Raw genomic sequence first — 24754 nt, 5'->3', positions numbered from 1 at the left:
TGATGAAAAACAGTATTAGTGATTTTTAACGTGTTAACTCTATGATTGTGTTACTTTCTTTTAACCTAAGTTTCAAAAAGATTGAGAAGTCAAGTATAGCAGTACTCTTGAAGGTAAGGCAGTCATGCCAAAAACTGGTAGGGTTAGCAGTAGAAAATATTTTCTTTGTACCTGCTGCATAATAAAGCTAATACAATAAAATAGTTTGTCTTCATGATTGCTTTTTAATTAGAAGCTGACAACACTGTTAATGCACAACATTTATTCAGATAGACTATGCAGCACCGTAATACACTATAATGCATTATTTTTCCTCTTGTGTTATTAATTTGACTTTTTTTAGGGGATTTAAACTTGGACAAATCAATCTTGAGATACGCAGGCTGCTCTCTAATCTCATTGGTTTCAGCAGGAGTTAGAGATACTGCATCTGAAAGAATGCTGAGCATCTTACGAGATCCAATAGACCGTAATGGTTTATTACCTGTCTGACATACTTCAACAGAAAGTTGTCGATAGCCAACATAATCAATGTTTCGAACTCAGTGGTAGAAGAGACAAAGCAATCCTTAGAGGCCCAGGAATAATTTAATAATTACTGTGGCTCTTCACCAGGTGAGTAGTGCAGTGCCGGAACATGTTACCCAAAGAGCCCATGGGATCTCTGTCCTTGGCCGTTGTCCAGATTGTGCTGGACAAGGCCCGAGCTGACCCTATCTAGCATTGCCAGTAGGTGACCTCCAGAGACCTTTTCCAGTCAGAAATTCTGTGATTCTGAGGTATTAAGGAATCAGTGGGACTGCTTGCTCCACTTTTCAGTGATACCAGATAAATATGTTGGTACAACCCCAAAATGGTAGCATCTTTTACTGCTGTCATTCTTTTCTGGGTGCACCGGCAGGCCCTGGTTCCCTCCAACGCTCCTTTTTCTCTGCACTTCGGTGGCAGTAGCACACTGAAGTGAAGCCCCTAAATATTAAATTCGTAGAACTATTTCATTTACGTATAGAACTCTTACCAGGCTGCCTCATAAGTTCAATTAATAAAGAATTACGGATATCTAAAAGTTTGTAAGATAGGATAAAGGAGTTAGCTGCAAGGGGTTTAAGCAATGAGGCGAAACATGGCCGTGGTATGGAAGTTTTTGGTAACGTTGAATTTCACATTAAATCTTGTATGTAAGGTCAGTAAAATTATGAGTTAAAGAGGTGCGGCTTTATCTTTGTGGATTTTTTTTTTTAAGTATGGCAGGTATTGATAATGCTATTCACTACAGTGCACCTAAATGTCCTAATTTAACATAGAAAAGGTTGTTAGACTCTTAATTTTCAAGGGATTATTGTGTCCTTTTCCAACAGACTTCTATGCTGTCTTCGGAAGTGTGAGTAGTTGTGGTGTTGGTGCACTGGGTCCTCTGGGACAGAGAGGTGATGGAGGAAAGTACTTTGATCCTGTATTTATTCTAAGTTTTGCCGAGGTCTGTTTGTGGAATGTCACGCGATCTTTCTAGCTGATACATTACATCAGTGTATGGAAACCTTAATTTAGATAGTGGGTTTTTTTTCATAATACACCTTCTTAGAATGTAATAGATGTTAACAAAAGCAAGACAAGTTAAAAAACAAAAGCCGGATTTTCTTGCTAAGCACTGCGATGTCCTCATTCTTGTGTAGGTGTAACAAAGTGAAGGATTAAGATTAAATAATTTTTATTCAGTATTTTTATTAGTTTTCCATGTGATTGTTGGAAACCTGTTGTTGTCATACCTGTTGAATCAGGTTTTGAGGCAAGTCTTAAGTAGACAAGATGTTGATTGAAAAAAAAAAAAAAGGAAAACAGGTTTAAAACAACAAGAAGCAATGCAGATTTTCTTGATATGCCATAAAAGGGGATAAATTCTTGCCCGTGTCTCTCTTTGAACTCTCCATTATGGTTTTCTGGCGTATTTTTTTTCATTTGTACAAGTATGGGCTTTTACAGCTTCCTAACTGAAGACAACATTTTGATTTGAATTCTGAAGTGGCTTCACATTCTTACCACAGTTGCTCAATTCAGCATATTACTTCATCAGTCCTAACTAACTTCATGAAATTAAGAGTGATAACATCACTTTACATTTGTCTTTCCCATTAGTTGTTTTTGTTGAGCATGTTGAGGTCAACTCTTGCAGTTTAAAAAATAAGTGTATTGCACTTTTGATGAAGACAAGCACAGCAGACGAGGAGTGATAAGATTTGTAATTCCCTGTGTTCTTGCTGGCTCAATGAATTGTAGTGATTTATAAAGAATTTTCTCTGTTTTGTATTATGGGTATTTTTCATTCTTATTGGAAGGGCTTCTTTTGTGTATTACAGCTTGAACTGTGCTTTCTCCTTTTACTCTTGTTACTTGGTTTCTGTCTCTTTGACAGTCCACAGCCTTGTTTTCCATGCTTGTATTTTCTTAAACCTTGTTCCTTTCAGTTGTACAGAGGATTGTGTTACAGATCTCAATGATGATGTCTTTGGAGCAGTCTACTGAATTTTGCTTTTTTTGTGGGCTCCATCTTCATTTGCAATTCATATTTCTAAGCCGTGTGTTGTCTTATTTTTTTACAGAAAGCATTTGGTGTTGTGTGATTCTGTTCCCTCTCCAATTTTCTTGTTCTTTCTTTATCCTTTGAGGATGTATTAGTGGCAAAATTTCTCTCTTTTTCATCAGAGACAGCATATATATCTTAGCTAAGTACATTTAGAAGTGCATTATCTAGTTTGCATGAAAGTTGTACTTTGATTTGCATGCATGCATATGTGAGATACAGTATTTGCATGACGGTTTCTTCATTATTTATCTGTGGCTTCCTGGGGATAGACAGTGTAGAAAATTTTTATTCTGTCTCTAAATAAATTTACAAAACCTGCGCACATATTTTTGCCAGCCACTTAGAGATTTTTCTGTGAGTGTGAGAGCGAGCACTGGTAAAGGTGTTTTGTTGGGGGCAAATTTGCCCAGATACGGCATGAAAAACTGTAGCATTCCAACATCTGACAATAAGGGAGGGACTGATAGCATGCGTGAAATGGGACTAGGTTTTAATTTTAGAAGACATTTAAATTCTGCATCACAGGTACGATGATTTTCTTGAGTCAAAAAGACATTAGAGCAATACCTAATGGGTATAAGCAACACAACAAAATGTGTCTTATCATTCTGATTGTCATTAAAGAGAATATCAGCCTCACAACTTCAGCTGGTGTGACAGTTTCGTATGGGTACTTTTCCTTCTTTAAAAGAAGATGAATAAGGGAACTACTGTGACTTTTATTATTCTTAGTCGCTTTACAAGGAGATGCTTCTTATTTACCATATTATTCTTTAATAATCTGTAACTTTTCTCATGTTGCATTCATTCTTCAAAAAACTAGTAGATGAGAAATTACATGATAGCCTGAAAATGTGATATATATTTCTGTTCAACCACTACATCTGTCTTCAGATGCAAGTCTGCTTTCTGAATAGAAATCATGGGTCAATCTGGAGAAGACTTTGTTTATGGTCTGTTGCTATTTCTTTTGTATTTAGTTCTACTTCTTCTACTTTGTTCTTCTGCTTCGTCTTCTGCATGAGATATTCAGAAGTGGGGTCCTTATGATGTGTTGAACGTGCACGCTTGGGAAAGTTTGAAACTCACACATTTTCCAGCTTTTAAAACATAGTGGGTTTCAGGTAACGTCAAGTTTGATATCAAGATATAGTGTAAACTAATGATATTATGAAGAATAAGACTTGTGATTCCTTTGAATTACCTAGCTGCTAAACCGAGAAATCTTAAGTGTGTGTATTTGTTTGATTATTTAGCTGAAGGAGCCGTAAATCAAATTAATAAATAATGTTGGAGATGGAGGATTAGCCTCATCTTTGTGTCCCCTCAGCGTGCGGAGGCTGGGTGGGCAGCAGCGAGGGCGTCTCTGTTGGAGAGCCAGTCCCAGAGCCCTGCGCTGGGGTTTCTTCCTCGTGGAGAAGCTGCATCGTGGGCACTGACTGTTAAATAACTGAGGCTGTCTGCTGCCCTTGCCTTTATTAGTGTTGAAGTGAAGTCTGTGTTAGTGAAGTGTGACAGCTTGACAGCTCTAGAGACTGACACTCTGTCTCAATTGACAGAACTGACTCCAGGTTAATACCGGAATTTTTTTATTTGCTAAACTTTGCCATATCACTCTTTTTCTTTGGATATCAGGGTGCCATGGCAGTGAGAACCATTAGAACCATGAGAAAAATACACCTGTTCAGTGGGAAGTGGCCTAAGACAACCAAATAATTGCACGTCTTACCGAGCATTCTTTTAATAATTACAGTAGTGAGCACTGGACTGAACTGTGTTTATACAGGAGACCTGAAGGTAAAAGGCTTCATGTTTTATTTCCGTGCTCTTAATTTTCCCATCTTTAGGAAGTAACTTTTTTCTTTTTCACACAAAGCAAGTATTATTATAATCTTATAATAATAAGCTTTAAAAGGCTGTTAATAAGAATCTGAAAAAAACCCAGTTAAGATAAATGAAGTGAAATCAATGTGAATACTATTTTGTTTTTCTCAAGTTCTATAAAAACAGAAGCATTGCTGTTGCTAGTCATGCAGTGAATGAATATTGTCATCTTTTAGATTGAAAATCAACATAATACATAGTTCCTACTATCTTATTATTGCCTTATGCTATAAATAGTGTAATTTTTCCTAATGATTGCATCTTTCAGCAATATGTAGATCTCAACTATCTCCTGAATGCCTTTTGCAGATAAGGCTGAAATATTTACTAAAGGAGTTTTGTTACTTCAAATTTTAGTTCTCAAAGAATTGTAATTAAATAGGGTTTCTTTTGATGGCAGCGTTTTGATAGGTTTAAATAAAAACAAAGAGCGTATTTCTGTCTTTACTGATCGAGCGTTAAAAGTCTTATTTCTTTTAAATATATACATTGAAGAGGAAAGAGTAGAGGGTTGTCACCAAGTTGAAGACACTTGCCATTTTTAAATTCTGAATGAAATGTGACGTACCAAACTGGTGAATGCCAGGGTCACCCAGAGCAGGGTGTAGCCTTGTACACAACTGTTCCATAGCAGCGTGTGGGACTCAGGACAACCGGATCCTGCCTCAATATACAATAATGTAGAAGAACAGGAAGTTCCAGGTGATGAGTAGACCGACTGTTCAGAAATGAGCATTAAAAACAACAAAAAGAGAATTTCATGTCAGATTTTTAAAAAAGAAAATACTGTTGATGTGTTATAAAACTATGCATGAATTAGCATGAAAAAGAACTGTGTCTTGTGAGAGAAAGGTGTCCCTTTAAAATTAACCAAAATTGCAAGCTGAGTAGGTATGGTGCTGTTTTCTGAAGAGAAATGATCAAAAAAACCCCAGTGCTGGAGTACAAATTGTGTGTAGCACACAGCTTAAGATTAGAGGTGTTTCTGTGTTCTCTTATTGCTCTTTGTGTAAGTGTCTGATTGCCCCTTGTTGAATATCTCTTACTTTGATGCAAATCACAGTTGCAAGGCATGTGATCTTCTTTCCTTTTAGTTTAACAATAATATACAATGTTTTTCTCCATTTCTGAGCTTGCTTTCTTCTTTTATGGAGGAGGTACATCATTAGTTTCTACGGTAAATTTTTGAAGATATTTTATGGAAGCCATCTGGGTAATAGTCAATTTTACTTGATCTATTTTTGAAAGGCAAATATTTTTAATATCAGATTTTTATGTAGATTTACTTACTTTCATGCTGTATTTTGATATTTTAAATAACTGCAGGAAAGGAAAGGCACATACATTTAGGTTAGATTGAAAAACAAAAAAAACTTAGTCACACCAGTGGGATTTAAAAATAGTTCTTTGTATTCACCCAAATGTAATTTGTATAATAAAATAGGTTACGTCTCTTGTCAGAAAAAATGTAGAGGACAAATGCAAATAATCATCAGAGTTATCTTAGCTTTGGACACTCGTGGTACTTCATTATGAAGTGTCAGACTCAGTAGACTCTGTAAACTGAATTTAGAGACCAAAATACAGTATGAGTTTACACATTAATGCCTCATACTCTTTCAATATAAATTTAAATTTTAACTCTTGGCTCATGGAGATTGATTTAACACACATTGCCTGTCCAAGCTGAACTGAAAGTATATTCAGTGCAAGTTCTTTAAATTTTATCATCCCCGAAAAACAGTTTCCAGGTATTGGGAAAAAAAGCTGTGAAGTATAGAGGCTTTGAAAACTGAGGTTCTCTGAGGTCTGGCAACAGTGGCTAAGTGTATGTTAAGTACTAGGTTAGCTGCAATTGCCTCGGGTTTTTTTAGACCAATTATTCTGAATAGGAAGAATAAACGAGCATAGTGTTCAGCTGACAATTGCAAAAGATGAGAGAAATACATATGAATAGTGGTACCGCATTCTCTCCTCTAGCTATTTCTTATGAAAAAAATAAATGTTTAAATCTGCCCCTTACCACCTCCACCTCTGGGGAAAGAAAAAAGTAAAAAACTGAATGGTTTTTGGAGATGATTGAAGCAGTCTCAGTGTTGTCTTTTGTGTGTGTGTGTGTGTGTAGTAGAACACAGTTGTCTTCTTTGGATTAGGACCTCTAATTTTTTTTTTCTTTTAAAATATTCGTTTGTCAAAAGAGACTATTTGGACTTTGCTCTTGCATAGTACAATGCTCATTATAATCTGGACATGATTGGCAAATGCCCTTGAAAGCAGGAGGTGGAATGGAGTGGAGCAGAAAAACGCTAATTCAGATAGCTAAGGAAAAGTGGAAAGTGGCAGAGTGTCTGTGAGGGCGTAGCTTTTTATTTAATGCCTGTACTTTGCAAATAATGCTTGTTCACAGATGTTATTACAAATGTTTCCAGTGTTTTCACTTTGCTAAATAACTATTGCATGTAAAGTGCTTTAGTGTGACATATGTATGCGGTTTGTCATGACCAAACCCAAACATTTTAACACAGTGAGAGCTGTCTTTCCATGTCTTTCTCCATGTGATCTAGCATGAAATGGATGTTATAATATTACTGATCAGTTAGATGAGGGTAGTTTAACTTCAGCGTGACAACTTTATCCAGCTTGTGATACTCCTCTGTTCAGTGGTTTCACCAACAGTTCCTCTTGCCGGGAGGAAGAAGCTTGCTCTAAGATTTATGTCCTCTTTTCATGTGGGCAAGGCAGTAGCATCCCAATCTTTAATTACCCGCTAGCTCGTGGGCAGAAGAGGATGTGTGGCTATTGGAAACATCCACTGTCTGAACAGTTGTTCAAAGACTCCTCCAAGAAGAAGGTAGTGAGCAGGCTGGAGGTGAGACACAGCTGGGATCCACCCTTTGGGACAGTTCTGAGCTGTATTACGAGTCTCGAGTAAGGATCCCTTAAGGGAAAATCTCACCAGGGATTTTTAATGTTTTTATATCTGCTATCGCCAGCTGAAATTCTAGCAAAGGCACAAGTCTTTGTTCTTGCAAGATCTTGTTCTGCATCTTCAAGTGCAAACTGTATCCATAATTGCGAGCAGATTTTACCTGTGAAGTAACAATTAATTTAACAGAAGGTGGGAGGCAATCTGAAGAGATCCGCAGCAGAGAAGACTCAGATTCACCAGGCAATTTATAACCTGAAAGTCCCACCTAGAAGTTTGAAAGGTAGCAAAAGCTACAAAAAGTGCATGAGCGCTCTGCTGGGATGAGGCCATGCACAGCTGCATTGAGGCCTGAATGTGGTTCCTTGCAAGAGCATTCAGTGCTTGTCCGTCAGCAGATGCAATTATTAGAAAAATGCAGTATATCTTTCTGTGTCTTTATCCTCCAGAACTACATTTGTTGGTCTTTCTGGTCAGCTACACTTCACAGGTTTTGGAGTGGCATTATTTGCTAAGTTAATAAGAATCAGAGTGATGTAAGGCACAGTCTAATATTTGTGTGTGGAGGGGTCCTTAATCATTGGTCTGGATGAGATGCACATAGTCTGGTTCTGAAGTCTGTCTTTGAAGGCACTGGAAGGAAAAGGGAATACGTTAGAGAGATCTTTTTTATCCTAAGGTAGACCTTCTGAACTGCTGCTTAGCTGCTTTTTAGACCTGCCTGTTTTTCGCTTGTGTACAAATGGACTATACCTAAGGCTTGGAGAGATTCCACCTTATGCCTTGTAACCCAGAGCATTTAATGCAAACCTTAATGATACAGTGAATATAGGTGATATTTTCTATACACAGAAACTATAGGCTGTTTCAGCGCTTGTATTTCTCTGAATACCAGTCCACCAAAAGGGTGAGTACCAATGTGCTGTGTAGACACACCTTTCTTTTACTGAGGATTAAAGACCTGAGGTTAAAAAAGAAAGGCGAACATCAGTGTTACAGGCTACTGTTAGTTCTGTCTCTAAATATTATACACACTAAGCATAGTTTTGACTAATGCAACATACATCAGCTTTTTATCAACTGAAATTGGGTGAAGTTACAAAAATAAATGGAATGCATGAATAAGTAGATATGTCAGTTAAACCTAAATGTGCTCAGCTTAGAAACCCTTAGTGTGCTCAAAGCACAGAAATTATTCTTTTGCACACAACTGCAAACATAGAATTTGTAGTATGTTTTAACATGCAATGTGATAGCATTATACTTTCTGCAACTTCTCTGTTCAGTTTGTCAGTCTTAGTTTGCCTCATTCAGACAGAGGCTTGTGTAAACATTGTACATATTTCTTCAAGAGATGTACTGTGTGCATGAATTCAGTCTTATTTCATTACTTTATCGATGAAAATAACTCTTTACTGTTTGATATTCCTATTAACCATGTAGAGCCAAGACAGCGAAGTAAGTGTGAGCTGTCTTCTTTGAATCACTTTCTGAATTACACATATGCAAACTTATTCAGGGAGGGGAGCACAGTGAAAAGTCTCATTTGCCATATTTGGTTGCTAGTGAAGGAAATAATGCTGCAAATAATTTGAATTCTTGAACTTCAGGTTGGGTTTGCTGGACCGGCAGTTATACCAAAGGAAGAGAAAAGATACTTATTTTAAAGGGTGTTAGTATAAGTCAGTACAAGCTTGCTGTGAATAAATTTTGTCTGTAATCCAGCTCAGAGTGAAAAGGAAAATAAGAGAGACACATCTATTATACCCTCAGCAGCTTCCTGGGCATGTTGGCTTTCGTTCTGTGGAAGCAGCCATGCACGCTGTCCATGAGCATAACTTTAACTCATGCATTCAGAAGCTGCAGGTTTTCATACAGGGAGTTGGTGTTTGCAGCAGCCTAAACTCTGCAATGCGCCATTGGGTCTTTCTGGCATTTTAGCTCTCTCCCTTTGGGTGGGGTTCTCTAGCAACAGAATTTGTTAGGCAAAAATATCGCTGGGATAAGCTGCTTGTGGTTCTAGTGGGTGTTTTCATGATGCATAGTCTCTGTCCTTCAAGCCATGCCAATTATTTGAGTCTTAAAAACATTGATAATGAACCAGAAAATGTAAACTTCAGTTTTGTTGACTGCATATTGACTTCTCCCTGAAGATCTAGGGATTTCCGAGCCAGCATCTTCAGAGAAGACTGTGAACAAAAGTGTGAAACAACTGACATGACTGTATACACATAAGACACAAATTTCCAATTTTGTTTGAAAAGAAAGCAGTAATGAGCATTTTGTTTTACAAATATGCGGAAAACTCAATGGCATTGAGTCTAAATTACTTGTGGACTGTGCTTTTAGGGAAGGGTGCCTTCGTTTTACGGAATTAACCCTACATTTCAATGTCACCTGTGAAGTGTTACCCTACACTTCAGTGAAATGAGGAGCTGAGTTGAACATAACCGAAAGGCTTCCACATGGTTGTTTGCAATGCCATTGGAAGCAGGTCAGCTTGGGTAAATAGCAAATGGTTTGGATGCCAGAGTTCTAGCAAACAATAGGGAAATTGCATTTGCTTAGTACGTTACATATGCCGTTCAGTTTTTGGACTTGTGTCTAATATTATGTAAGGCAGCGATTGGCAGCTTTTCAGGAGCGAGGTGCCAGATTGTATTTTTCTTTCACAAATTAGAGGTTAAGAATGCTGGTTGAAAACATTCAAGCGCGCTGGCAGGCGGTGTTTGGAAACGGCTGCCTGGCGGGCGGGCAAGATGGCAGCCGGCGGGCAAGATGGCAGCTGGTGGCCGGCACGGGGCCGCGGCGAGGGGCTGGGCCCCTGTCCCGACCCTGCCAGAGCCAGGGCTGCTGGTGCTGTGGCCAGTGTCAGCAACGCCAGCATCGTGTGCCTCTGGAAATCTACCCACTTCTCCCTTTGCTGTGTACACCAAGGGTTGGGAACTGCAGGCCCAGTAGGAAACTCTGTCCCATGCATCTGAAATTGTCTGTTGCAGTTGGTATTAGTGTGAAGTTGGGCATAAATTTCTTGCGTGAGGTTGGGTTAGTGTGGCTCTGTGAAATGTTTTGTATAACAGACGCTTCGGAGGCTGGATGGTCACTGAGAAACCAGAGCTAATCAACTGACCATTAATGTCCTCTTTTGCATTGCATTTTTCTAAAATAGGGACAAGCATGAGCAGATTTGTGATGAAAGTTTTAAAGAAATAATATTTGAAACCCCTGAGCATGTGAAAAAAGATACTCCTTGTGAAGCGACGTGGAATATTATTATATAATGTCTATATTGATTTTGCAGGCTGTGTTAATCAAGAAGTACTATAGGGTAGTATAAGATAGTAACCTTCAGGCTTACTTTGGAATCTAACCTTTGACAAAGAGCTCTAGCTGTTTTATATATTTAAGAACCGTTGGGAGTACTAATTATTGGGTAACCTGGAGCCATGTCTGAACAATGAGCAATACTTTACTTTTTTCAAGTGTGCATGAGTTGGCCGCTTGTTTTGTCGTATCACTCATACAACACCCTGGTGTTGCATCTAGTGTAACAGGTTTCAAGATTGTGCCTGCCAACAGTTGTATCGGGAAGTTGTATTGGGAAGCAGCAGTCTGGTTACAGGCAGCTGCCTCTTCATTGTAGGACAAAGCTTGTTATTAAATTAAATCTTTCAAATGTAATTATGGCATGGGACACTTACTGCGCAGATATTCCCAGAGTACCACCTCTGCGACCTGACAGCTTGTGGACCATCTTGTCTTCTGTCCATGGTCATATCACAGCTAGATCAGTTTTCTCATTAAGAAAATATAAATGGTGTCTACATAGAAAAACTTATAATGAAAATATCTAAATTGTTTCTGTCACTCCATATCATATCTCAGTGATCTTGGTCATTCCCTAATAATAAAAAAAACCTAGCATCATAATATTTTTTTTAATCTAAAGAAGAAGATGATACTAGTCTTTTTATTAGGGAATGACCAAAATCACTGATATACGATACGGAGTCATCAAATAGTCAAAATATTTAACAGTGTAATTAACAATACATGTTTTAATGGTATTTCATGTTTTATTTTCCCAGGAGCTGTGATCATCTCCACTCCGCAAGACGTGGCTTTACTGGATGCACGCAAAGGAGCTGAAATGTTTAGAAAAGTCCATGTACCTGTAAGCCTCTACCTTAAAAATACTAGTAGGCTGTTTTTCCAAAATGTAAAAAAAAAAAAATCCACGTATTGCAAGAGGTGAACAAACCATTTAGGAATCACTTGAATTTTATAAATTCTTATTAAAAACAAAAAAAAGTATTAGAATCTATCTTGTATCTGTATCAGGAGCTTGCTTTACCAGAAAGAAAAGAGTTTTATCAGGCCAAGGTCATAATAGTACTTGATTTCTTTTGAATCACTTCATTTAATCACCTGGAATGGATCAGACTGCTAAACAGAGTATCTTACAAAGCAATGTGTGCTTTCCAATTATACTCTCTTACTATTAATATATCCTCATTATGTGCCCTCTCCAGAACTGTCTGTGTTGGAGCTTAAAATCTAAAATTTCTTGAAATGTGGAAAAATAATATATTGATACATTTTAAGAAGGAAATTTAAGTTTTTGGGAAGATATGCTTGTACCTAGTTGTCACTTTGCCATTTGAAGGGCTCTGTGACTGTCAAAACAAGTAGAAGGCTGTCAGTATAGTTTTGTTTTTCATGAGGTTTATAGCTTATATGGTAGCTGGCTTGTTTGAGACATGCAAAATTAAAAAATATTCACAACATTCATATGGATTGGGAGAAAATATTAAACAGGGTGACATCTTTGACTGTATTTTCTATGTGTGCTACAAGTTGCTAAGTAACTGAAAATTGTACTCTAGAGTATGTTCATGGAGAGTTTCATTTTTCATTTGAAATGTGGAGTTGATGAAAAATATAAACTGAAATGCTTCCTTCTCTCAAACAGTAAAGAAAAAAAGCCATTTTCTATACTTCAAAAAGGGTGTTTTTTGCTAACTTGTGTGAAGGTTACTTCTGCTCTTTATTAAGAAAGATTCCTTTCATAGCTAGTGCTTTTTTAATTTAAAACAAATGCAACAGAAACCTTGAAGTGACTGCTTTCCCTTTTTGTTTTAATTTACGGAATAGCTTAACAAAAGAAATACATTGATAAATTCCTTGTTGTTAACTATTCCTTAAGCATATTTGCACCAAAATGGACATATAATAGCATTTATCATTTGCTACTGGAAGAAGAAAAACAAATATATATAACAGAAGAATAACATATGGAATGTCCTAGTTTGATTTTATGTTTGAGTTTGCTAAATTATGCAAAATTATTTTCTTCAAATAAAGTAGTGTTCAAGTTAGTACTTTGCTGAATTTTCCTTTTGATTTAATGAGACATTACCAAGGTTTCTTTCTAAGTCTGTTTTGTTTAGTGTTCTTTGAAGAGAATGGCCTCTAAGAAAATCATGCATTCTAGGATAGGCTTGGCTGCTATTAATTTGATTAGTGGTAGATAAAAAATATGATACATTTTGATTTGTTTGAGTTTTCAGAATTTTCTAAATCACATGAACGCTCACAGCGAAGCTGTCGTGCCAGATGCTGAGTTTGTATGTGTTTGAACCAGTCATCAGATCTTACCTTTTTCGTGGTGCTGCTTCATTTTATTCCAGCCTTGTCCGTACATCAGTACAGACATGTCATGTACTTTGGTGGTAAAGCAGCTCCTGCCTATGTATTACATTTCTGCGTGTCAGCTGAATCTGAGGATCTAAAGAAAGTTTAGTTATGTAATATTTGATGGACAACTTCAGACCTGAGGTTTACATCGGAGAGGTGGAATCTGTGGGACTGTGCTGAGATTGTGTGTCCTGGTTATGTAATTGACTGATCTTTAAAAATCTAATCTTTGGAATCTTTAATCTAATCTTTAAAAAAGCGCTTGCAAAGAGTCTACTTTTCAAAGAAGCAGAGAGTCTATAGCTCGCTGAGCTCTTAGTCTTTGAGTATGCTTGCTTATACTTAATGGACTGGAGTCTCTCCCTCGTACATATGGGCATAGATACATACACCACACACCACCTTCCTCTCACAGTTGTTAACATTGTTTGTCCTTTACTACGCTGAAATTAGAGTAGAATGACTGAAGGAACTCATGAAAAACTGGTAATGAGAGTCAGCATTAGAACCAGGATTAGAATGCAAAAGTCTTATTTTCAGTCTTAGGACATAGGCGCTAGAAGAGGAGTTCCATCTCTTGTGCAGTGCAGCACACCTGGTAAGGAAGGAGTTTGCAAAGTGGTGCTGACTCCTATCACAAGTTTCAACATTCTCACCCATTATGTGAGTTTGACCATCATTTTCATGCATCCCAGAGGCTTGCTCTGGGCAAGTGACAAAAAAAAAGTGAATAACTTTGAGTATTTAGGAAAAAATTGCCTATTTTGACCTGCTGAAATTGAGTCCAGTTCAGTATGGTTTATCTTATCCCTGAAAGATATCATCATATCCCCAATCATATCCCTGAAAGAAAGAGACAGGGTTTTAGTTAAATCTGCAACTTTTCTGGTGGGTTTCCTTGAATTGGAAGGTTATATTGTGGATTTCACAGGTTTCAAAAAACTGCTTATGTATACTCAGCTATGTATTTCCTTCTAAGATGTACTACTAGATGAACTTTTGAGGTCCCTTCCAATCCCTAACATTCTGTGATTCTGTGAAAATTATTTGGCTACGTACTTACTGGTATTTCTGTAGCATGCAGAATACCCAGACGACATTGTGGTTTTATATTGGGCACAGAAGTTAGACCCCAAAATTGCTTGTTCTAAAATGAAAGGTAGGAAGACAGAAATATTATTGTGAATGTTTACGTGAAGCACTGAAACATCAAGTGACTGATAGATGGTTATGCAGGAAGATGGCAGACTGCAGAACTGTCACCCTGGTCACTTCAGTCTCCATCAGATTGAAGTCAGACCTCAGCACCATCTGTACTTAAATACAGGGAACAACTTAAGTGGGTTTCTCAGGAGTTGTCTCCCTATGTAAGGACAGAGGGATTTCCTTTTCTCACTGTGTTTTCTTTAACTTAGAAGCTACTATATTTGGACTTCAGCATGATTTGTTGTGCAACCAAAAGGTTAATTGAACATAAGAAATTTGTAAACATTCAGAAACAGTGTGTGTGCAGATAATTCGTATTGAAAGTTTTCTCAATTTCCTGTTATTTCTTGATGTCTCTTCACTGTTTAAAAGAAAGATTTGACTAAATGAAATTCAGTTCCATGCATTATAATTGTCCTCTCCTCTGCCACCACAGGTTAGCTCCTGCATTGTGGTGCATCTCACCCTGCCAGTTTTCATCTCATTCCTGAGCCAAGTTTGCTGAGAAATGTACAGGGAAAGGAGTTCAATAAGGACTAGAATAGAATTCTCACATACTTATGGGATAGTTTGTGTAGAGAGTAACAGCTGCTTTGAAGCTTTTCCAAAGCTATTATTTGAGCAGAGAAATGAGAGTTATTACTGACTTCATTAGCAAGACCTATTACTTTGTAGATTTAAAAGCTCGGAAGAGCATAGTGAATGCTTTTCCATCTGTAAATATATCTGCAGAAATATGCGAGTTAAAAAATACACATCAGCACTAAATTTGTGTATATTTGCACAGATTCGATATTGAACTGGGTGCCTATAATTGGCAACTTAATATTAAAACAAAAGTCTTAGTATTCCAGAAGAATAATTTGTATATTAATAAGTATGCACTACTCATTGGTTGACAGGAACAACACTGAAAAAATAAAAGTAATTGTGTAATGCTGAAATGTCATTTGCTTTTAGTCAGATTTGTTGAAATGGAAACAAAAAAGGGCAGTGAATAAGACCTCTAAAACTGATGTAGCATTGGGGATACAGCTGTATCCCAGAATTTGCATAAACCGTGGCAGAAGGGCTTAGTTATTAGGTTATCAAAGAACTGAAACAACTATAATAATCCTTAACTGTTCGCAAAACAGTAGTAGATCACACAACTTTGTGAGTTCGTTGAGTCATAAATGTTGTATGACTACTTTGAGGAGAACAGAAAGTTCAAACCCCAAGATAACTGAAGATTAATTAATTAATTGAAAGTATAAACATCAAGTTCTCTTTTCTTCAGGTGCTGCAGAAAATGGCTTCTCTGTATCCTGGTTAAAATATTCTTTTTCTTGTGTCCAATAATAGTCCTTCCCGTGTTCTCCAGCTTATCACCAACAGAGTGAAAATTCCAAGACTTTAATTTAAGGAGAGCAGGATGAATGGCTGCTCAGAGGTCATCAGTGTGGATGCCAGAGCCATTTTTGCCTTCCCTGTACCTTATACCCTTGGACATGGAGTATTTCATCTCTCTTTTAATTTAAGAACTGGATGTGAAAATTACCTGTAATAATGTGGCAGGAAATATAAACTTGTTCCTCTTGCTCTTCTGGCAGTTCCAAGGGGAGAGCAGAAAATGGGGAGAGTTTGTGGTGTTAAGTTTAAAGTAGGTAATCTGTTGTTGTTGTGGGTGTTACGGTTTCTTAAAATGTTCCTTGCTTTAAACTCTCTGAAAGATTTACCTAACACTTCTTAGAAAATAGTGTGAAACACATTATGTTGGTATAGAAAAAAACAGGTGATCATTTTTAGCTTAAACAGAAGGAAATTTTTATTAACATATTGTAAATAACATGCTTTTTATTTTCAGTTTTGATGCCAAAAGTTGTACATTCACTCTAGGTTAAATAACTATTTGTTGGTTGCATTGAATACTGGTGTTTCTTTTTAGATATTCTTCGTTAGTGTAGTGGCTGTGTTATACCTCTAATAACTAGGCTAGCTCGTTCAAGCACAAAAATAGAATGCTGCAAAGTAAATAACAACATTTTGTACTTGAAAATATATTCTCATATTTTTAAAACTTGGCTGTAGTGTGTGTGACATACCTAGATAACATATAAATCTTAAAGTGAAATATTGTAACATAGAACCTCTTAAAGCGAGTCTTCTGTCGATTAGCAGATGGGTAGAAGCTTTCACCCTGTGGTGTTTGAGTGCTGTTTTCATCACTTTTGAGAAATTCTGCTCTGCCTCAATGAATGGTTTTGTTTACTAGGTGAATAAAATAAGATCAATGCTATCATTAGCATTATTGTACATTGTGAAAGAAGATTTTTGTGAGCATGATTTGGCAAATTTTCATTTGACATATTTTGCAAGGATGATGTTGAACACCTGGCGTCAACAGAAAGGTACCTAGTATGTGTGTATTAGATTTCTATGCTGTGGTTTTTGCTACTTACTTTCATATAATTATTTCTTTTGTTTGATCTTTAAAATGTGTTTCTGCTCTTCAGAAGAACAGCAAATCGGGTTCTTTTCGAAAACATTTCCCTACAGCATAACTTACAAAAATATCTTAAAAACATGTCTGATTGTGTCATTTCTTGTAATGGTATGTTTTTGTTTTGTGTTTCCCGAAACTGCAAATTACAAAGCCATAAAACACAACATGAAAATTCTTCCAGTATTCGGAGTTTGAAAATGAAATAGCAGCAGGGAGAGTTCTTGGAAAGATAGGCCTGTACAAGAGGTTAATCTTTGAGAGGTATAAATGAGCAAAACTTGAAATAAAGCACAAATGACAGTGCAACTGAGACAACTAATAAGGGTTGATAATAGTGATAATGAGGCTGATATTACTTCTGCTTCCCATTATAAATGTATACTTCTTGTTGATTCTTTGTTAATAATCTCTTCTTTATTGTCAGAGATGAAGAATGGAAATACTGATGCTTGAATCCCAGATTTGAACATTGCTTTCTTTTACTTTAACAGGTTTTAGGACTGGTTCAAAATATGAGTGTTTTCCAGTGTCCCAAATGTAAGCATGAGACACACATTTTTGGAGCTGATGGTGTAAGAGATCTTGCAAAAACCCTTGGATTAGATATTTTAGGTAAGGATATAGAAATGGTTTTATTTTTGAAGAAAGATTTAATGGTGTGTGTGAGGGAAGCATTAACTAAAGTATGGAACTGCATAATCCTGGTTCAGACAGTATTCAGATATAATAGAACTAATAACTTAGTAGCTGGATGTCATAGTTTTATATTCTCTGTTTCTAATCAGGATATGTGAAAATTCTTAAATTGCATCTTAAATCTCTTTTGATTTATAAACAAGCCAGAACATGAATTGTTTTGATATTGATGTGCTATATTACCTGAAATTCCTTATGCTATTGATCATACAATAATTTTTACAAATAACCAAGAATTCTATTTTGTCTTGTAAAATAGACCTAAACTCTGTCCGTTAATGTCAATAGAAGTTTTTTATTTTATTTAAATGAAATTACTTGTTATATATTGAAATAAATATGGTAGTTGGAAATGCAGTCCCTGAAAGCAGTTGTTTTTATGCCCATCTAGGGATATCTTGACTTTTGTGTGGAAGGAAGCAGACTGTAATGATTGTATTTAAGTGTTGAGATTAAAACAATACGCCGAATTGCAAAACGTTGTTTCAAAAGAAATTTATCTTTATTGAAAACAAGAATTAGCTATGATTAAACAATCTGGCATGCTGTAAGTTAAAATATAGATTGATCTTCAAAATATACATTGCTATTTTAAAAAGGCGTATTTCATCCTGTGCTGTCAGTAAGAAAAAAATTACAGAATATAACACATCATAATTAAGTTGGTAAATGGGATAATTGCATGTGCTAATGATGTGTTTCCATGTATTACTATAATTATCTCAATGATTTTCCATAGCTAATTCATTAAGAACAACCAGGAAGCTCACTTAGAAAGATCAACACAGAAACATCAAGGTCTGACATAAACTTAAGCTAGCAAGGCAGCGCATAATTAAAGACATGCTTTTGGGCTATCTTTTAGTTTTCTGCATCTATGATGAGTTGTGATGGGAGCCCCAGGAGACTTCCACAGCCCTGGGTGATGGGGATGGATGCAAATGCTCTGCAAGCAGCTGAGTCAAACATACATTTCGATCCACAGGCACAAATGATGTGCCGTGCCATTGGTCCCATAGGTGGTTTTGTTATTCCCTAAGAGGGCAGAACTGATTGTAATTGTATTTAATTAAGAGTAATGTGAGAGATTTATGGGGTTAGCAGGGGATGGATGAGATGTGTGAAGAAAAATGGAGTGAAGTTTGCCTTCAAAGCGGTAGTGTAAACCAGACTAAGATTAAGAATAATGCCTTAAAGGTTAAATTTAGAATGACAGCACTTGATCTGATTAGTGTGCTCCTCCTTCCAGGGATGACCATTATATAATAATACCATATGGTATTATGAGAATTACTGCTTACAGATTTTATATTAATCTATCCCAAGTGGAATTTTTATCCCAATGTTGTTATTATTTGAATTCTGCCCAAAAGCCTTGAGAACTTATTCTTTTTTATATATATATAAAATGTTTATAATTAAAATTAGTATTTCTAAATTTATTTTGCTTATATTTTGCAACACCTGTGGCTGTTCTGTTTGTTCAACTAAGCACCTAGTCCTCTTGTGAAACCTGACATTTTATTTGCTCAGAAGTGGCTGCCTTTAATGTATACTGAATAACTCCTTTATTTTGCTTATGACAGAAGACAAATAGCAGTTGCCACTACACATTTAAGTGTAGTTCATCATTTCATGTACTTTTGATTGTCTTATCTTTTTATTGTTCCCTAAAGGAAAGTGTGCAAAGGTTGTGCTGCTGATTGTTTCTCTCCCTGTCTCTGAAATTCTCCTATTTTGCTTTCTGTTTTTTTGAAGTTTGATGACCATAACGGTGACCAGAAAACTATACCAATGATATACATAATACTAAAATAATAATTTCTGTACACTCCAGCCTGAACATTTTACTTTCTAACTTTTTAAACTGTATCCACTAATAAAACAAGCAACAGTGACTCCCAGATTTTAAAAATTCTTCTTGTTTTTACTTGCTACAATAAATTAAAATTTTTCTCAGCTCTTTTCTTTGCAGTCAGCAATACTTGTTAGTATCAGAAAAATGTTTTTCTGGGCAAGTTCCAGTCACATTCTGTAATGCAGAAAGTGCAAAATCTTCATCTTCCTCAAACCCTTAGCACCCAAACAGCTGTGCAGGTGCTTTTGCTGTCTTTATGCTTCTGCTTAATTTATAAGCATTTGATTTTTTTTTTTTTAAATTAAGATTGCATTTCGCTCTGTCTTCTGACTGGCACTTTTGCTCATACAAGCCCTGTTATGCTCCTGTAGAACAAGCACATCTTTGTAAGTATGAGGAAGAAAAGAGAGAGGCTGCCATTTTATAGTAGAGCGGTTCTTCTTGTTATTCTCTGAGATTGTTATTAAGCTGATAGTGAAGAAGTATTTTTTCATTAACAAAGCATCCTTGGGGAAAAAAAGTGAAGATTAGTCTCTGCATAAGATAATGGTAGGAACTAACTTCTGGGAGATTTACAAAGTTATTGTTATTCTATTAAGAATATTTAAGGGTAAAAAAACTTTCAAAGGATGCCCTAAATATTTTTTTAAATAAATGAACAGACTTTTAAGCCTAAAGAAATTTATTAATGACTGAAACAAATAACAAATTGTAGTTCTTCAAAGATTCATCTCAATAATGATGGAGCCACAGCTTTTGTGTTTGTTATTTGTTTGGTTGGTTTTGGTTTGTGTGTATTCCTGCTTGATTTTGTTGTTGGTTGGCTGGTTTTGGTTTTTTTTAATACCTTAAGCTGTGTCAGTCTTTGTACAGTTTTTTTTAATGTTTCTTTTTCTGACTACATTGAACTTCAGTAATTTACAGTGGCCTTGGTTTGGGTTAAATAAATGTTGCTAAAGTGTGTGAATTAAACTGATGCATTTTCTGAGACCAATTGAGATTGGACTGTTCTGTTTACATCCATCCATGATGGAAAATGTAGCTGTATCTTCCATTAAAAGGAAGCTGGTCTTCGATTCATTCCATAATTATCTATGTAGCAACGAACTAAACATGAGAACTTCAAGTTTTCTTTAGTGCTAAAAAACCGTATTTCAGAAAGAATGTTTCAGAATGTAATAGGGCTGCTAATTGATTCTCCTTTAGAGCATTCCTTTCCTCTCTGACAGTTCCCTGCTCGTTATAAAAGCAGAATATAAAGAAGATTTGTATTGGAAAAAAGAATGAACAGAGTAGTTGTCTACCTTTTAATTGGATCCAAGGCCTAATAAGGACAATAACAAATGCTATTATTTGGAAATTAAGTATTCAAAGAAGTCTTTGAACAGTGATTAAAATCTTAAAACAGCACCGAAAAGAATATACAATGAGGAGATAGGCTGAACAGTAAGTTGCATGATGGGCATTTGCCTAACACTCAAGCACTTTTTTCTTTTGTACTCAAAATAATTTGTATTTCAGCCTGTGTTTTACTGTGTATTTGAGGCAAAAAAGCAAACTGCCTTCTCTCATAAGTAACTACAAAGCATAGTCCTTCCTATTCAGAGAATGAAAAATCCAGAATATTAATCATTATGGAGGTACAGAAATTGTACTGCAGCCAATTTTCATTTTAAATGCTAATTTTTTGAGATTAAGTTATTCAAAGAATATACTGAACTGGAATTTGATTTCACATTGCTTTAGGGCTATTTTAATGAAACATTTAAGAAATATTAAGCCTTCACATATGTTTATCTTGGTATTTTTGACACAGGCGACATTCCACTGCATGTTAATATACGAGAGACGTGCGACTCAGGACAGCCTGTGGTGATCTCGCAGCCTCAAAGTGATGCTGTAAGTTTGGTGCACTGCACTTAAACCTGTTTGAAAAGAAATGTGCATCTGAGTGTAACTTAGGGAAATGAAGTAGAAAAGGGTAGTATCATCAAGTAACTCAGGCCCTTCATTTTGGAATGCCGATATCCGTTCTGCTTCTGTGGGTTTGGTTTTGTTTAATTAGTGTGAATCATTCAAAATTTGATCCAGGTTCTGGCATGCCAAGAAGAGGAATGTCAGCGTGAGGCCTCATGAGACCTTGCAGCTAATGTGGGTCCTCTAAAACTGTCAGTTGAGCCTTTGGTAGTTGAGCCTGGAAACTGTCAAAGGGTCCTATCAAAAGATGTTTGGAACAAAACCTGCGTATTGTCAGTACCTGGGTTGTTTTGAGCAGGAAGTGGAGGAATTTACACCCAAGAGGAAATGGATTTTTCTGGGCCTTTACCATGACATTTTATTGCCAAAGGAAAGTATGAGTTGTTGAGGTGATGGGAATCAAATACGGAAGTCTATAAAGAAAAGCAGTTGCACATATAAAACTTCATAAACACTGACAGAGTAAGATTTTCCTGGCTAGTATTTTCTCTTATGCCTCTGCTGGAGTTTGTGTGCCAGGCTCTGTAGGGCAAGGTGTTGTCTGCCACATTGTGTTTGCACAGCCTGTGTCGTGATACATCCTCACCCTTGACTGCTGCTTACATGTTACGTTAAAAAAAGTGATTGGTGCTGATAATAGATGGTAGAATCAATTAGAGATAAGGTGGAATGTACAAATAAGATAGCCTTTCTAATATCATGCGTGCTAGGCACATACTGAAATATTTTTTCCTTCCCACTCTTTTAAAGGAAAAAAGGATAATCCAGTGTTACTAACATACTGATTGGGATGCCGGAGGAACAGTGACGGTCTTAAAATTGTCATACATCATTTTATTTTGGAAGAGAAGCAGCAGCACTGTGGCATGTTGATTTCTAGTTGAATACAATATTTTAGCTAGGCTTGGGCAAAGCCCATGCTGATCCTCTATGGAATAATGTAGCGATCTTGAGTCTAGATCCTCGTGAAAAGGAATCTTCATAATCAATATGGTAGTTTCTATCTGGGAAGTTTGATCAGCAGGGTGAAGGTTTGAATACATGTGTGGCTTAGGTCAAAGTTGAAGCAAAACAGCTGAGCAAACCAAGATGGAAGGCTCACAGTATCTGAAATCTGTAATAACCAAGAGTCTGTAGCCCGCAGGATTATCAATCTAAAAATTCAGACATGTAGGACAGCATTCTGAAAATTTTTAAAAAGAAAGTCTGTTTTGTTGCCATCTGTTCCTCCTTGGACTATGTTCTGGGTAATGAAAGGAGGGGCTATAAGCACCAGTTGTGGCAATTCAGTTAAATATGAAGAGGAATAGAGATTGACAAATATGTGTGACTCTGGGGAAAACTTTTAATATGCTTCTCTGCCATTGTGTCTGTGAGATAATCATTCTCCTCAGAGAATGAGGTTTTTTAGATGTCGCTAATCTCTACAGAATGAAAAAGAATTTCCCTTTATCCCTGGTTTGCTTTTCATTTTAAAGACAGATAATATTATCGTTGTTCTCTTAGATTTTAAAAGAAAAATTAAAATCTTAGCACATAACCGATGGTGGGAGAGGTCATATAAGGTCAGATGCTAATCTTTAATACATGACACCCATCACCATGTTTCTCAAGTAAACTAAAATTGTGGCTATTCATGCATGAACAATTACAATTTTTCAGATAGCGAATTATGTGCGCAGAGCTGCTGAAATTCTCTCTGCTCTTGTCCCTTAAATGTACAGGGTTTTTTTTATACAAAATCCTATGCCATTTTTGTTAGAACACATTTACAAATCAAATACAGAATCACAGAACTGAAATAATACCTAGCCGATTCAAACAGCAGGGAATAAGGATGGTGATTGACTTCTCAGAAACCCAGCATGCTGTCACACCTTCTAAGCTCTGTCAAGACTAGAATAAAGGATGTTTCTAAAATATGTTGGCTAATACTTTTTTTGCTTACACACCTGCCATAAAGTTCAACTTGCCTTGCTGATGTAAAAAGTATAGCTCTCACTCTACACTAGAATTTTAAAATGTGTAAGCAAACTTGTCTAAATTTGTCATTTTAAAACTTAGATGTAGTTGGTGGAGAAGGGAAGCTTCCTTTTCACAACTGGCAAGGAAATTACTAACAACCAAAACAACCCTTCCAGAAAAAAAGAAAATTACTTGTAGAATTGTGCATGTGTGAACTTAGCTCTTCCTCAGGGAGGGTGCTGAATACATAGGACTTGTCTGCTTACAGAAGGGGCTGACAGTGTAGCTAAAGGATGGGAAGGTTTAATGGTTCTCTTCTGGTGAAGCTGTAGACAGTCCCCAGGGAGAAATAAACAGGGCTGGAAAATGATTTTGCTCTCGATCTAACATTATCTACATTAGTGTTTCTGTCAGCTTAGTTGTTTAAACTGTGGCTTGTTTTTGACGCTCTTCATTGAAAAAACTTTGTTAGGTGCTGTACAAATGGAGTGTTGCTGTGCTCGTGTGTTAGCCTCAGTGTCAGCGGCTGCTCGAGCTGACAGAGGGCAGACAGACCGCAGCAAGTGGGAGTGATCGAAGATCCTCTACAAGAAGCTAATCATTTCTTAGTTGAATCAACTGTGAGGACTTACCAGACCCTTCTGGAGATAATTGAGAGTCTTGGGAGCATTTTCTGCCTCCATCAAGCTGTGGAGGTAGATTGGCTGACTAGGGCTTCACTTTTTTTCCTCACCCAAACATAAGAGAGAGTCTCTAGACAGCAAAGGCTAATGAAGGAAAATCAGGAACACTGCTAGTGGTGGAATAGGGAAAACAGTAGGGAAAAATGTAGAATAAGGAAAACAAACGAGGAATCACTGAAACCAGGTGGAAACCCTGGGGGAAAAGGTAAGTAGAAGTTCTTGTCAGCTCTTCCATCTATGAGCACAGAAGCCAGAGAGATACGGGACAGTTGGTGGTTATCTTGTGAAGACTTCTTGCTAGAAACTTTTCAATGTATCACAGCCTTACTGGCACAGTGGATTTTTTAATACTTTGCTAGAACAGGCAGCTTAGCTGTGACCGTCAAGCACCAAACTCCCATCTGTCTCAAGATCAAAGCAGCAGCTCAAGGTAGTGCAAAATACGTTTGCTGTACCAGTGTGTCCATTCACATTCTAAAAGCTAGGGAGTCTTGTTGGGATAGATGTTTCAGGGAGGAGATGTGCTGGAGGCTGAGGCAGACAGTAGATGTTGTTTCTCATCTTCTTGTCTTGGGAATGAGGTGATTAAAAAAAATGTGGAAGAGAGGTGATACACCTCTAAGGTTCAGCAGGGATAATTTATTCAAGACAGCAGAGAAATCATGAAAGAATGAAGTTCAGATTTCACCTTCTTCCCTTTTTCCAGTATTAAAGAGATAGTGAGCCCTCATGGCAGAAAGTGTAAGAAGGAAGACTGCTTTTGGAAAACAAAAACAAATTCCAGGAAACATGTAAT

At 36.8% G+C, this 24754-nt stretch overlaps 1 protein-coding gene across 6 annotated transcripts in view; it reads left to right on the top strand.

Moving 5' to 3' along the window:
* NUBPL (NUBP iron-sulfur cluster assembly factor, mitochondrial) overlaps positions 1–24754 on the top strand; it is a 151590-nt gene that overhangs the window by 52519 nt on the left and 74317 nt on the right. For all 6 annotated transcript variants that reach the window (XM_065635983.1, XM_065635982.1, XM_065635984.1 and 3 more), the window contains 3 exons: positions 11480–11565; positions 17271–17391; positions 21150–21232. In XM_065635983.1, coding sequence (XP_065492055.1) covers positions 11480–11565; positions 17271–17391; positions 21150–21232 — 290 coding nt within the window. The remainder of the gene's footprint in view (positions 1–11479; positions 11566–17270; positions 17392–21149; positions 21233–24754) is intronic.

This window comes from Caloenas nicobarica, chromosome 5 (genome assembly GCF_036013445.1).
Source record: "Caloenas nicobarica isolate bCalNic1 chromosome 5, bCalNic1.hap1, whole genome shotgun sequence".
In the NCBI taxonomy this organism is placed as follows: Eukaryota; Metazoa; Chordata; class Aves; order Columbiformes; family Columbidae; genus Caloenas; species Caloenas nicobarica.
Note: the sequence above shows the minus strand (reverse complement) of the source record. Positions and strands in the feature narration are given on the sequence as shown.